Below are 14,637 nucleotides of genomic sequence, written 5' to 3'. Positions count from 1 at the left end.
AAGAAAACATAATTTCAGCTGTATCTTTTTTAATATTTGCAATAACTGTGAAGCAGCTAGAGTCTGGGCTTCAGTCACTTGTCTACCATTTATTGACTGGGGTCTTTGGGAAAGGTTACCAATCTCTTTATCTATAGAATCATGAGGATAATACCCAGCTCATGGGACTACTTTAGGTTCAAGTGTATAGGCAAGCACTTTGTTAACAGTATAGTACTAGGAGTGCCTGGGTGGCTCAGTCAGTTAAGTGTCTGACTCTTGATTTCAGCTCATGAGTTGAGGACCTGCAGTGGATTCTACGCTGGGCATGGAGCAGACTTAAAAAACAAACAGTATAGTCCTATACTAGGGGTGCCTGGCTGGCTCAGTCGGTGGAGCCTGTGACTCGATCTCAGGGTCTTGAGTTCAAGCCCCATGTTGTGCATGGAGCCTACTTGAAATTTTTTTTTTAATTTTAACAAAAAAATAGTATAGCACTATACTAATTGTTTTTACCATTTTCTTTCACAGATGAAATGGAAGTAATCAGAATTTTGTTGATTCTCTAAATCTTCTGTTGATTAACATGTTTTATGCAGTTCAAGTTGAATATTAGTTGAGCCACCAAAACCCATGTTCATCACCCTATTCATCCACAAGCTCACAGTCTGTCTTCATTATTTTGGTTAAAGTGTTAGGAATTCCCCAAAATTTCACTTATCCAAATGTAAGCAAAATGTATTGTAAAAGCAATATAGGGGCGCCTGGGTGGCTCAGTCGGTTAAGCATCTGCCTTCAGCTCGGGTCATGATCCCAAGGTCTTGGGATCGAGTCCCACATCAGGCTCCCTGCTCAGCGGGGAGCCTGCTTCTCCCTCTCCTGCTCCCCCTGCTTGTGCTCTATCTCTCTCTCTGTGACAAATAAATAATAATAAAATCTTAACAAAAAAAGCAATATAATTTATTTGAGAAAACTGGCACTAATACTCTCTCCATGAGCACAGATCACAAAATCATAAGGCAACTAGGGAACTAGTCACTGATATGCTTACATTTATTATAATTGAAAGTAAAAGAAAAGATTAACAAGAACATGTGATAAAGACTAATTTTAGGATATCCTAATTTAAATTACTTTCTAAAAGGATGCAAACCATTTTACTTGCCATATAAATAATTTAGAAACATGTTTATAAAGCTAATATCCAAATCCATTTAAAAGTTTTATAATGCAACTCACCCAAAACAAAAGACAAATGATCCTGGCTTTTAAAAAAAAAGTAACACCACCTATATAAAATGAAATACTATCTATGTAATTAGCCAGTTATATGATGAATATGGATGATCCAAACATTTAGAGAAATTTCTGAATTCACCAAGTGAATACATAATCATTTATTTACTAATGCCAACACACTTTTAGAATACTAAATAAGGTAATCTGAAGTAGAACAAGATACTGTTTCGAATTTTTTAAATTTATCTCTTTTTGTAAAGCAATGGGTCTAACAAATTAGAAGAATCAATCATTCAAGCCACCAGAATATTTGGGTGAGATCTCACAAATGCTAACTTTCATCCACCCTTTCTCCCCATGCTCCCCCTTAGGTCTAAGATGCCAGGAAATGTGTACCCTCCTGTCGATAGGAACAACCCACCACAGGGAAGTTTCTCGTGGAAAAAGGAAGTTTCTCTTGCATTGCTTTCAGACCTAATTGGTTACGAGAAAAACCAAAGGCCATTGCACAATGCTGAAGTATTACTTCTTTCAAATTTAAAATTGCAAAGCTATTCTTATCATTTATTTCAAAATATAGATGAATTATAAAACATAAGAATTTTATAAAATGAAGTCTTCTCTATGCTCTATAGGCATTTTCCAATAAGTAATCCAGGTGATATTATTATTATGAATATTTGTACAAAAGATGGTGTTCTTAGAATTTTTTATAGGCTAAAAAAAAAAAAGCATTTTTTATAGGCTAGGTTTGTACAAATTAACCTGTGGATTTTTTTAAGTGGGTGAATAAATTATATTGTTTGAAAGAAAAAGAATGATGAGACTAGAGAGAAGAGACAAGGAAGAAACCTATGTAAACACATATAAAAACAGAACTGGTACCTCAGATGATACTGGAGATTGTGGTGACATATTAGCATTATCAATGTCTTGCTAAAATATAAAAATAAAAAGATGAAAGATGAAATTAAAATACAAATGATGATTTAGACATATAAAAGAAAAACTGAAAATTATTTGATCAAGTGCTAAAGGAAGAATCTGGAAAATACCATCAACCACCTTGCCACTCAAAGTGTGGTCTGTGAACTAACAGCATGGAGCTTGTGAGAAATGCAGAATCTCAGGCCACCCTAGATCTGCTGAACCAGACTCTATATTTCAATAAGATCCCCAGGTGATTGATTCATAAACACTGTAAGGTATCAGAAGCACTATCTATTCACATCAAATATTTCTATAAATCTATTTCCTTTAAATAACAAAAATGAAAAAAATCTTCCCTATTTCTTAGAAGAGATCCATATTTAGGATTAATTACTGATGGGAAATGCCAAGAAGATGCTACAATCTGAGAGAGGTACATTGAGGCATACAAAATTTCCATCACCCCAAGTAAGAACGTTTTATGTGGAAAATTATGTGTATCTAATATAGGCTTAAAAGTAATCACAAAGAACTTAACTGCATAAAATAATATTAAATGGTCCATGTTTTTTGAATGACTACTACCAACCAAATACAAAAAACTTCACATTTAACCTTGAATATGCATACCACATAGGACATTTATTCATCATTCAACAAAAGATTATGGGCTGCCTACTATATGTCAGACACAGTGCTAGACAGTGGGAATATTAAAATTTAGTAAAATACCATCCACTCAAGGATCTCTCAGTCTATGGGGAGGAGAGATTCATTTGTACAGGTAATACAACCTTCTCATGGCATATTACGCATGGCATATTATGAGGCACAGGTAAGGGGCACTTGGGGTGGTAGAGAAAGGCAAATTTCCTGAGAAAGCAAAAAACTGAGTAGGTGTTTACCAGAAAGAGAAGGAAGGGAACAACATTCCAAGATGTCCAAAAGGACAAGGACAAAGGCAAAGAAGCAAAAATGAAAGAAAACCTTTGAGCAATCCATATTGCTGGAGAGTACAGTGAAAGAAAGAGAAAGCAGGACAGATCATGAGCTGAGCCTGATGTGCTAAGCAGAGGCCTGATCAGGAAGGACCAAGAATTTACCTTCTAAGTGACAGGGACACAGTGAAGCTTTCTAAGCAAGGGAATGACCTGAGCCCATTTTTGTGTTCTTTGGAGCAATCATTGTGGCTGCAGGGAGGAAAATGGACTGGAAAAAGGGAAAAGAGCAAGGATGCTATTGTGGTGGTACAGGCAAAAAATGCTAAGGGCCTGTGCCAGGGCAGAAAAAGCAGAAATGCAGGTGGGGACTGTATTCAAAATATTTCAGTATCAGAAAGAAAAAGTAGGTCTTTGGTAACTGATTAGATATGAAGGCAGGCAGGACCAAAGTGGATATAAAATACAAAGGGACAGGAACAACAGCCAAGCTGCACCTCTAGCTCAGGGTTCAGCAAACATTTTCTGTATGATTCCATTTCCTAAAATTAAAGTACTCAACATCAAATTAACTACCAATCCCTCCAATCAAAAATACACAAAGCTTAAGTATTTATAGTGATGACACAGTATCATTTAAAAATGCTCAGCTGCTGCATAATTTAAAATGGCGATAGAAAAATTTATAATAATGTGCAAACTGTAGCAATTTAATTTTAAATGTTAAAATAGAACACAAAATTTGTAGAAAAAGATTAATAAATTCCAAAAGAATCTCAACTGACAACGAGGTTGATTCAGGAAGACAAAAGATGAGAAAATGTAAAAGACAAATGTTAATAAAATTCTAAAACTGAACTATTAGAAATTCTGTTCAAAATAAAGGATATATGGAAATTACATAATTAAATTAATAATTGCATGATGATACTCAGTTTTTATTACTGGAAAAAACCCATGCATTAAATCACTAACCAAGAAACTGACAGAGGTATTACCTTTTACTTTGAGCCAACTACACATAAAAAGTGAACATTTTAAACAATTGCTACTATTACCCTCTTTTCTCACCTCATCGTTTTCATTGCCACTTGAACTCTTCCTTGATGATTTATACTGAAAAATATTTAAAACATACACTTTATTTTTCTTTGAACATATGAGTTCTCTACCAGTAAATTATAAGTGAGGTTTATTCATATTTTGGTACTTTTATTAAATTATCTGATACTAACTTTAATTATATAACCAGTTTAAATGGTCCTACCACTTACTAATAGCTAACACATACAGTGATTTCATGTGCAAGGCATCATTCTATATACCTATTAACATTTCCTTCCTGAGCCAATCCACTTCCCATTCATTCAGGTTTTCTATCTGAAAGTTGTCTTAAGCTCTCCGTTTTTCTTAATCCACTATATCCAAAACATCATTGTCAATTCTTTCCGTATAGTCTCTCAGACTTACTTCTGAATTCTTACAACCACCAACTTATCCTAGGCCCCCATTACCTCACACCTAGTTGGTAATCTCACCATTCAAAAACGCCATCTATTGTTAAGAAACCTACTGATTTCAGGTAAGAAAAACCATTATGTTAGGTATATATATTGACTATACAATAACAGTAATAGTGATAATAGCTAATATTTATATAAGTGTTTACTATATACCAGGCACTGACGAATGTGTGTTACATGTATCAACCCATTTAATCGTCCTAACAATGCTAAAGTAAATACTATTATCTGTATTTTATACTGAGGCACAAGGTCATATGCTTAAAATAAAAAATTCTAGTATGTGGAAAAGCGCTTGTTTTTAGAATCAAGAATTAAAGAAATACAGTGTGACAACCATTAGAGTTCTTATTTTAAAGTCCTCTAGGGTTCTTATTTCTAAATCCTCCTCACCACAAATAATCCTGCAAATTAGTGGCAGATTTAAACACTCCAAACACTACTTTTAACTCATGACTCCCCTACTGAAACACCTACTTTCAAATTATGTTCAAATTTCTTTACCTGGCATTCAAAGTTCTATTTAATGGCCCCCTTTACTTATGCAGCTTTATATTCCATAACTCTTGGAAAACTAGATAATCTACCTGATAGCTCAACCACAGATTGGGAGGCAAGCAGTATTAGGGATTACAAATACAGATCTAAATTCCTTCATTGTCTCTCCAGTGATTTATGACAACTATCACTAATCTACCAGGGTGCTCTTTCCAGCTGATCCCAGACATTGTCTCAATATGTTTGCAACCCAATGTTCCAGATAGCCAGTGAATGGAGTTGGCCTGTGTGAAAAAACCTACTTGCCACCCCTAGGCATGATGCTTGCTGACAGTATGTATTCTTGGTTCTACTCTACTTCAACAAAAGAGTGACATTTGCACAGCAGACCCTAGGACCTGAAGATGGCATCAGTCATAACAGTAAAGGAGAAAAACTCATGGACATCAAAACAGAGGAGCTGCCAAGTTGAATACTGTTGCAGGATCTCACCCCTAAAGGCACGGTTGGATTGTTTCAAAGAGGTTACTACCAGTATCACAAGTATGTCAATGTGAAGAAAGGAAACATCATTGGGGTTTCTATGTTGCTGGCATCTTACATGCTTTTCAACTATTCCCTTTCATTCAAGGAACTCAAACATAAACAGCTACACATGTATCACTGAAGAGGGCCCAGTGTGGAGGGCGCAGTCTGCATTCCTGACCATGACCTTCTTTGTCAGGCATCCCTGATATTTGCTGAATACTTTCCTATTTTAACTGAGAATTAATACCTGATAAAAGATGACTGGTACAAAAACAAAAACCAAAACAAAAGAATGACATTGGAGTGAATAATAAGCTAACATTTATTAAATGTATACTTTGTGGCAAGTGCTATTCTCATAACCACTTTACATTATCAAGTAATTCAGTAGTTATAAGAATCCTGTAAAAGAAGATACTATTAGAGTCATTTGAGGATAGAAAAAAAATTAAGCTCAGCAAGGTTACGTGATTTGTCAAAGTCACACAGTTAGTCAATATCCAAGTTAGAAACTAGAACCAAAGTGGTTTGATCCTAGAAGCCAAGGCTCTTAACCACTATGCTATACTACCATCTCTAAATCCTGAATGATTAGTATAAGTTTGCCAGGAATAAAAACGGCTAGTGGGCATTCTCAGAAGAAGGAAAGCACAAAGGAATTAAAAAGCTCAGCCTATGCAGAAAACAAAGAGTAGCAGTATGGCGGGGTGCCTGGGGGGCACAGTCGGTTAAGCCTCAAACTCCTGGTTTCAGCTAGGGTCATGATCTCAAGGTTGTGAGATCGAGGCCCCATTGGGCTCCACACTCAGCGGGAAGTCTGCTTGAGATTTCTCTCTCCCTCTCCCTCTGCCCCTCCCCACCCATGCTCTCTCTCTCTCTCTCAATCTCTCTAAAAATAAATAAATAAATCTTTAAAAAATAATAGCCATATGGCTAGAGAGGAGAGTGAATTGTGGCAGGTAATAAAACTCCGAGAAGTAGGTGGGCATGGCATCTTAAGTTTTTTAAAAGCCCTAACTTTGTGTTACTGATAATAGCCAAGAAACAAATTTAAGCCAGGGATTTCTCTAAGGACTGTGAAACTCCAGAAAGGGGGGCAAATTAACAAGTTATTACAATTGCCTAGACAAGAAAGAATGAGGGTTCCAACAAAAGCAAGGGCAGTAGAGATGGAGAAGAAATGATGAATTGGAGAAAGGACATATAATTAACATCCTGGTGATCAATTAGGTGAGAGGAATGAGAGAGGGTAAGATCCAGGAGGACTGATGTATAGAGCACAGACAACCAGATAGACACTGCTACTATTAACTCGAATAAAGAATAGAGAGGAGGAGCAAGTTCCAAGGGGGAGAAGGGCAGGAGGGAGAGACATATCAAACTTGAAATACATGTAGGACATCCAGACAATTAGAAACACAGGTCTGAAGACCAGGAAAAAAGCTATGGGATGTAAATTTAGACCCACCAGAATATGAGACATCTGGAGTCAAAAAAGCTTCAGAGAGAGTTTTTAGGGTAATGAAAAGAGGATGAGCCCCTAAGAGCAAGCAGAAGCAAAGTCAGAAGAGAAGTGAAAGAACATCCAAAGAAAACAGAAGAACCAAGGAAGAAAAATGAGATAGAAACCAGGACAGGAGTTTCATGAAGACCCATGTGGTGGCCATAGCTGTCAAATTCTTAGGTACATATTCTCTAGGTAAAGAGCTATTTCAATGGAGAAATGAAAGTGGAAGCCAGACTGTGGTGGGTTAAGGAGTGATCAGAAACTGGACATATAGAAATGGTAAGTCTGGCCCTAAAAGAAAAGAGACAAGGCAACAGCTGCAAGGGGACTTGGGGAAAACTGCAGAGGTCTGAGTCCATGTATCAGATGGCAAGTAAAGAGATGGAAAGGATGTAGAAGAGTGAGTGAATAACTGATAAAGGAAAGAAAGAGTGTGATGAGGCCAAGAACATAGATAATGAGACTTGTATTACTATTACTCAACTACACTTCTAATAAAAAATATTCATTACATATGAAAACTTAGAAAGGTACTCCTTAGTTTGCATTACTGCACAGATTTAAAGGTCCTAATACCCAAAACCTAATATATGCACAGGTTTGAGAATGTTCTATAAGTCCAACTTTTATTGAATCAATTCAGCTTTCCTCAATTAGTATGAGTCTGAATAACTGAAGTTTATTATATCTAAATTCAAATAATATAGTAAAGACCAATTTACAAACCAGAGAAACAAAAAAGGTGTTGAGAACTGAGAACAAAACAAATCAGGTTATTTCACAAACCCAGTTGGCTTCCTTATTCCGGTATAAAATTAATCATGATCAGAGAAAATACATAAAAATATTTTCCTTGGCATTAGCCTTTAAATGAAGATATACTGTATTTATGAAATCAGATATGTATTTTAAGGGTCATTATAATGTTTTATCATAACACTAATAAGATACATTTGAAGACATATATGGCATTTCAATAAATCAAATAATCCTTAAAACTAATACTGTATAGTTATTCTAATGCTTTTTAACTTTCTTGTTTAGAAATCAATCATCAAGTGCATTTAGAAAGCCATGTATTATTATTTTTAGAAGAAATTAAAGCTACTAATTTATATTAAACATAATTTATCAAAAAATTAGATGTTCATATTTTGTTGTGTATCTTATTAAAAGCATTAATACCTTTCTGTAAAATACATTTGCCTTTCTGTAAAAGATTTTTAATAAAGTAATGTATTTCCTGAAATACCTTTGCTTTGAAAAATGCAGTGACTTTATTTTGGCCATGAGGACATTGTTTTATTTAGTAGAGTAGTAATCTATACAAGAGTGGTCTGGGAGTCTAGAAGAGTTAGTGTAACTCTCCTACAGTGATTTACTTACTCATATAATCTGACCCAATTTATCTTCTTGCTCACATAATCTGGCTAATATGTTTGATACCTTTTTTACTTAGTTTCAGAGGCTTACCTGAAAAACATTACTATCCAAAATCAGTCTTGGCAACTGAGAAATAATAAATGAAGAGATCCACATACACAGACATACACACAAACACTTTCAATAAATATACTGAATAACAACAATGCCATTAATAATTTACCATGGAACACAAAGAAATCTTGTGGCTCAGTCATTTACATGTGTTAGGATAAAGTTGCACGAAATCTCCGTATGTTTCTTAACACCACAAAGCTAACAGGGCTATCACTGAGTGAGCTTGAGCTTGGTGATATTTGGATATAAATCTCTAAAGTAGTATATTTTTCCGTGTTTAATCAACTATAAATCCAGAGTAAGTTCAGTAATATATCCTATGAATAAAACCTTTTGATTCTTGGGAGATGGGTGATTAAGTAAGAGAAATTTTATTTTTGAAATAAAGACACTTCATAGGTATCAATGATGTCTTAAGCAAGAAAATACTGACGATTCTGAATAATGGTTTTAACTTAGAAGTAGTATCTCAGGTTTATATCTCTTTTTTACATCTTAGGAAAAAAAACTGTTGACATCCAATTTTTTTCAGTGTCCTAACACTGACATCTTCTGACTATTAAGGAGAACTACATATCTCCTTAAACTATTTCCCAGTGACTAAAGCTTAATTTTGCACCCACTTTATTAAAAGCATGGAAGAAATTAACAATTGTTGAATGATGATAACGTAATGGACATTTCAAAGATTACCTCAATTGATCTCTTAGCGGCTTATAAAATAGAAATATTATAGGACGTATGTTTAAGCCTTAAAAAAAATATTTAACAAATGATGCTACTAAATCAAAGAACTATTTTTTTAAAGGCTCATTGAGGCTTCTATTAAGACTTTATTGAGAAGTTCACTTGGGTTACTGTAAAGTATTTTTATAAACAATAAAACTATCGATTTGAAAGTTTTCATTTGATATTAGGCTATCCACAGTAGATAAACAGGCAGTTTAGCATAGGCTCTGGGTTCAAATCTTGGCTCAGCTGCTTATTAGCTAAGTGACATGAAGCATATTACTTAGCCTCTCTGTGCCTTAATTTCCCCATCTGCAAAATAGTTGTTATGAATATTAAATGAGTTGATATTTGTACTTAGAACAGTACCTGGCACTTAGTAAGTGCTATGCAAGTGTTTTGATAAACTGTCAGAATTTAGATGCTTTTACTTTACTAGTAGATCAAATAAATATCAAAATCTCTTCCATTAGTCAGAAAAACTAAAATTTCCCCCACATCATCACTCATTCATCAGGTTTTATCTACTAACAAATTTTATTGAGTGCCTTTGTTCAAGGTCCTATAAACTGAAAGAGGAGATTCTGAAATAAATGTCAGAATGTAAATATAACTGCAGATCTGTAAAGACTTGGGATAAAAAGACTTTCACCATTACTGACCAGGGTTCTGTTTGGAATGTCCTTGTTATTTTTCCCTTTTATTTCTTCATTATCTCTCATATTGACCAGGTAACATGAAGCTCAATAAAAGGATTCAGTAATTACTTGTAGAAGGATGAAACTTATCACAGACTTGCTATGACACATAACATTCTTGTTTTGGTCGTATGATACTACTTCCAAATATGTTATATTCCCATATAAGGAAACAGATCAATGTGTACAGATAACCACTTCACTCAAACAGAGAAAACCATGAAATATAATCTTATCCGTTAGTGATATAAACATCAAACTACCTATAACTTAGCACAGAACCATGTATTTACATAAAATTATTATTATTAGATAAAAATTAGGCTTTGGGAAACAGAAAGGTGCACAAAAACAACAGAATTTGGTATTCAAGGGGTAGGAAGCTTGTCTGCACTGTTCATCTGAGTCAGGAATTCCAATAATGGATTCTGACTAGTACTGAAGATTATGCTAATTCCACTGGTATCTATAAACATAGCAGACTTTAAACACAAATGAATATTACAATATTTACAAAGGTATACACAGTAAAATTTCATTAAAAACCTGTGAACTAGAAATTTGAGATAATTCAAATAGTCTTAAGTTTTTAACTAAGATAAAAGATCATCTTAAGAAATCTAAGGGTGCAAGAAGAAAAAATGGGGGAGAAACACTTGTAAGTATTTTTAGAGCCATGTAAATAGCATTTATTTAGACAGAAACAGTTAAATGCTAATTGCAAATACATGCGAACTATACAGTGAAACAAATCTACTGAAAGACCTTTTCTAGGCAATTCTTTTAAAACATAACTACATATTGCTACAACTAGCAGTATAGCAAACATTCATCTTTCATGTCAAGTATCTGGTAAATCACAATTCACATTGATCTACAATGTCATTCTTAATTATCCTAAATTACTGAAATTTTATATATTTAACTAGATCATATTATCTATACCCATGCATGTGGGAAACCAAGATAAAATAACACATTTACTATACGTAACTAGTTATAGTCTACGTAATTAATACAAAACTTATAAAATCAAAACTAATAATTACAAAGTAAATTTTGCAATTTAATAAAGTACCTTGAAATATTCTTTTCTAATCTGTTTGCTCCGCCTCCTTTCTTCACTCTGCCAGATTATAGGTTGAGATTCTGGCCACTGCTGTTCATCTATTTGATCCTTCTGATTTTCTAAGGGCTGTAATGAGACAATTTCTTTTAACTAAATAAATGAGAACAAAATATTAGATATAACAGAAATTCATTTTCCTCTTACCTGCCATGTGAGGGGTGATAACGGAGAATTAACTTCATCTGCTGAGACACTACAAAATTAAAGATGCCTTAATATGTTAAAAAATTTAGAATTACCCTTAGGAATTTATTATGAACAATATAAAGTTGTCTCTTTATTTTTTAACCAGAAATCTAAAGAATTTACCCATGTCTATGGTTTGAACTAATAACATAAAACTTAAAGTCGACAAAATCATATTTAAGTTCCCAATCACTTCTATTCCTTTAAAAAAACATCAAAATGAGTTTATTTAATATCATCCTATGCAAAGGACTACTTTAAGGACTTTTTAGAGGCCAAAAGACATGTAATACCTAGACATACAGTGAAAAAACAGAATGTTTATTACATTAAATCATTACAAAAAACTAATAATTTTATACAAATTTATTTTGTTTAAATGCCAAAGAGATTAGGGGAGTAATTCTTTGACTATTGAATTACAAATTATGAACCTCTAACCCTTCATTCTGACACACAGGGGCTATGGTAGAAATTCTTTTCATCTATGTTTGTCAGGAAAGTAGACCGCACATGTTGTCATTAGGTAAGAAGTTCCTTTGGAAAAAATACACAGACAAAATGCCCACTAGAGCTGTTATTATTCAACACTGTTGTAGAACTTCTCTATTGTACAGTAAGAAAAGAACATTTAAAAATTAGAGAGAAAGAAAGAAATTTTCAAAATTTATGGAAGACATGATTATCCAAGGGGGAAAAATCTATTATTATTAAAAGAAGGTTACCAGTTATAAAAAAATATACAAAAGTAAATAGCTTTCTCATGTATCAATTATAATAAGCTATAAAATATATTAGGAAAAAAATTCATTCATAAAAGGAAGGAAAAGCAAAAATACTAGGAACAAACTTAACTTAGACATGCATAAAACCTACATGAAAAAAACTACCCATGTTGGGGCACCTGAGTGGCATGATCAGTTAAGCATCCGACACTTGATTTCGGCTCAGGTCATGATCTTGGGGGTGTGAGATGGAGCCTGCTTGGGATTCTCTCTCTCCCTCTGCCCCCAACCCTGTTCCCCGTTCCCGTTCATGCTCTCTCTCAAAAAAAAAAAAAAAAAAAAAAAAAAAAAAAAAAAACCTACCAATGTCTAGTAAGGAAATTGAATAACTGGAAAATTCTTAGAAAGACTAAATATTATAGGTATAACTTCTTCAAATTAATTGACAGTTCAAGTAAACTATAATAAAAAAACCAGAAAGTATTTTTGGGTTTATATTAAATATTTGATAAAAGAATTTCAAAGTTAATTTGGAAGAATGAATGATAAAGAAGAGAAAAGTTACATAATTGCATATATTCTATTAAATTAAAGTAATTAAATACTACTAGATCCGGAATTTATAGATTTTCCAGTGGGAGACAAGTACAGGACCACACATATAACAACTTATGATTTAAGAAATGAAATTCACAATAGTCGTAGAAATGATAGGTTATGTAGCAAATAGTGTTGAAACAACTGATTAACCAATTATAAAACAAACAGTAAGAAAGAAAAACAGAGGGTGAGGAGGACAGGGAGTGAGAAAAAGAAGGAGAGAGGGTGCAAGAGAGGAAGAAAAAACTAAATACTTTACCTCATATCAAATACCAAAATTAATGACTAAAAGATTTAAATATTAATAAAGATGAAATCACATAAGTATATGAAAAATATGGGCAGTAATTTTTTAAATGTTGGGACAGAAGGGGTATATGGAAGAAACAATTAAACTAAATATTGACAAAACACAAAAAAATGTAAGAATTAGACTTTCCATCTGGCCAAGATAGAATAACAGTGATCAGATTTATACCCTGACGGAAAACACTAAAAGAACAGACAAAATATATAAAATTCTGCTTTCCAAGACACTGAGTATCAGGCAAGAAAAGAAGACATTTTATCCCTTACAGATGGGTAACAAACAAGGGAAACCCCATAACTGCATCAGGTTGCTGCAGGAAAAGAGTTTCCAGGCTTCTAGCCCAGAGAGGAAGAACCAAAGTAAGGCCCAGGGGGCTCCCTGAACTGAGGAGACAGAGCTGGGAGCCAGGGTGAAAAAGATGGATGGAATTAACAGGACAAAGTAATAGAGAAAAAAGCAATGCACAGAGAAAGAACTTAAAAGTTCTACAGAAGCATTCTTAAAATTTTAACAGAGTACTGAGCCCTGATCATATGTTATGAGAAAACTACACTAGGCAAAAGAATGAACAACCAGAAAGATTAGATAGAATAATTCTCCAACTCTGAGAGGACTGAGTAAATAATACCAGTTCCCACCAGCCAGACTGGAAAAGCATATAGTTCACGGGGCATCAGCTATAGTACTAAGAAAAGTCTTGCTCCAGTAGGGGGCCAAATCTGGTCCTAGACTAAATGCCACACTGATTCCACATAGTAAGTCATAAAACCAAATCCCACAAATATCAAATTGTCGCCAAGTAATTTAACCACATCCTAGAACAAAGTTCAAGAATATTTATAATAATACTGTAAAATCCAGCACCCAAGAAGGTAAAGCTCACAATGTCCAACATTCAATCAAAAACTGAATCAGGTAATGTTCAGAAGCTAGAGGAAAAGACTAAACATGTTAAGTACAGACACAAAAGACATAAAATAGATAAAAATCAAAGTTCAGGAGATGAAAAGTACAACATCTGAAATTAAAAAAAAAACTGGATGGGATTAACTGTAGATTGGACATTTAATAGAGGGGAGCCTGGCTGGCTCAGTTGGTACAGCATGAGACTCTTGATCTCGGGGTTTTAAGTTTGAGCCCCATGTTGGGATGGAGGTTACTTAAAAATAAAATCTTAAAAAAAAAAAAAAAGAAATGATTAGTGAAAGTAAAGACTTAGTAAAAGAACTATCAAAAATCAAACACAGAGGGCGCCTGAGTGGCTCAGTCAGTTAAGTGTCTGCCTTCAGCTCAGGTCATGATCCTGAGGTCCTGCTTCTCTCTTTCCTGCTCCCCCTGCTTGTGCTCTCTCTCTCAAATAAATAAAATCTTTAAAAAATTAAAAAGAAAAATCAAACACAGAAAGAAAAATATTGAAGAGGACTGAACAGAAACTCAGTGATTGGTGGGAAACTTCAAGTAGCCTAATATAAATATAATTGGGGTTCCAGAAGAATAGGTCAGGGGACAGAAATTATATCTGGGCCCCAAAGAAGAAATAAGGGCCCCAAATTTTCAAATTTCCTGAAAACAATAAACCCACAAATTTGAGAAGCTCAAAGAACTCCAAGCAAAAGAA

The 14,637-nt window shown here is 34.1% G+C and overlaps 1 protein-coding gene, 1 non-coding gene and 1 pseudogene across 6 annotated transcripts in view; 1 reads left to right on the top strand and 2 right to left on the bottom strand.

Annotated features, from left to right (window-relative positions):
* LRCH2 (leucine rich repeats and calponin homology domain containing 2) overlaps positions 1–14,637 on the bottom strand; it is a 106,439-nt gene that overhangs the window by 27,119 nt on the left and 64,683 nt on the right. For all 5 annotated transcript variants that reach the window (XR_013444463.1, XM_078063842.1, XM_078063843.1 and 2 more), the window contains 3 exons: positions 11,343–11,391; positions 11,148–11,264; positions 4,158–4,202 (listed from right to left, as the gene is read on the bottom strand). Coding sequence is in view for 4 of the 5 variants with exons in the window: in XM_078063842.1 (XP_077919968.1) it covers positions 4,158–4,202; positions 11,148–11,264; positions 11,343–11,391 (211 nt within the window). In the remaining variant the exon portion in view is untranslated. The remainder of the gene's footprint in view (positions 1–4,157; positions 4,203–11,147; positions 11,265–11,342; positions 11,392–14,637) is intronic.
* Positions 1,607–1,735, bottom strand: LOC144380656 (small nucleolar RNA SNORA35). Its single transcript, XR_013444878.1, has one exon. It is a non-coding gene; the product is annotated as a small nucleolar RNA SNORA35 (small nucleolar RNA).
* Positions 5,512–5,774, top strand: LOC144380340 (ATP synthase F(0) complex subunit f, mitochondrial pseudogene; annotated as a pseudogene).

Source organism: Halichoerus grypus, chromosome X (genome assembly GCF_964656455.1).
Source record: "Halichoerus grypus chromosome X, mHalGry1.hap1.1, whole genome shotgun sequence".
Classification (NCBI taxonomy): Eukaryota; Metazoa; Chordata; class Mammalia; order Carnivora; family Phocidae; genus Halichoerus; species Halichoerus grypus.
This window is presented reverse-complemented; position numbering and strand designations above follow the sequence as displayed.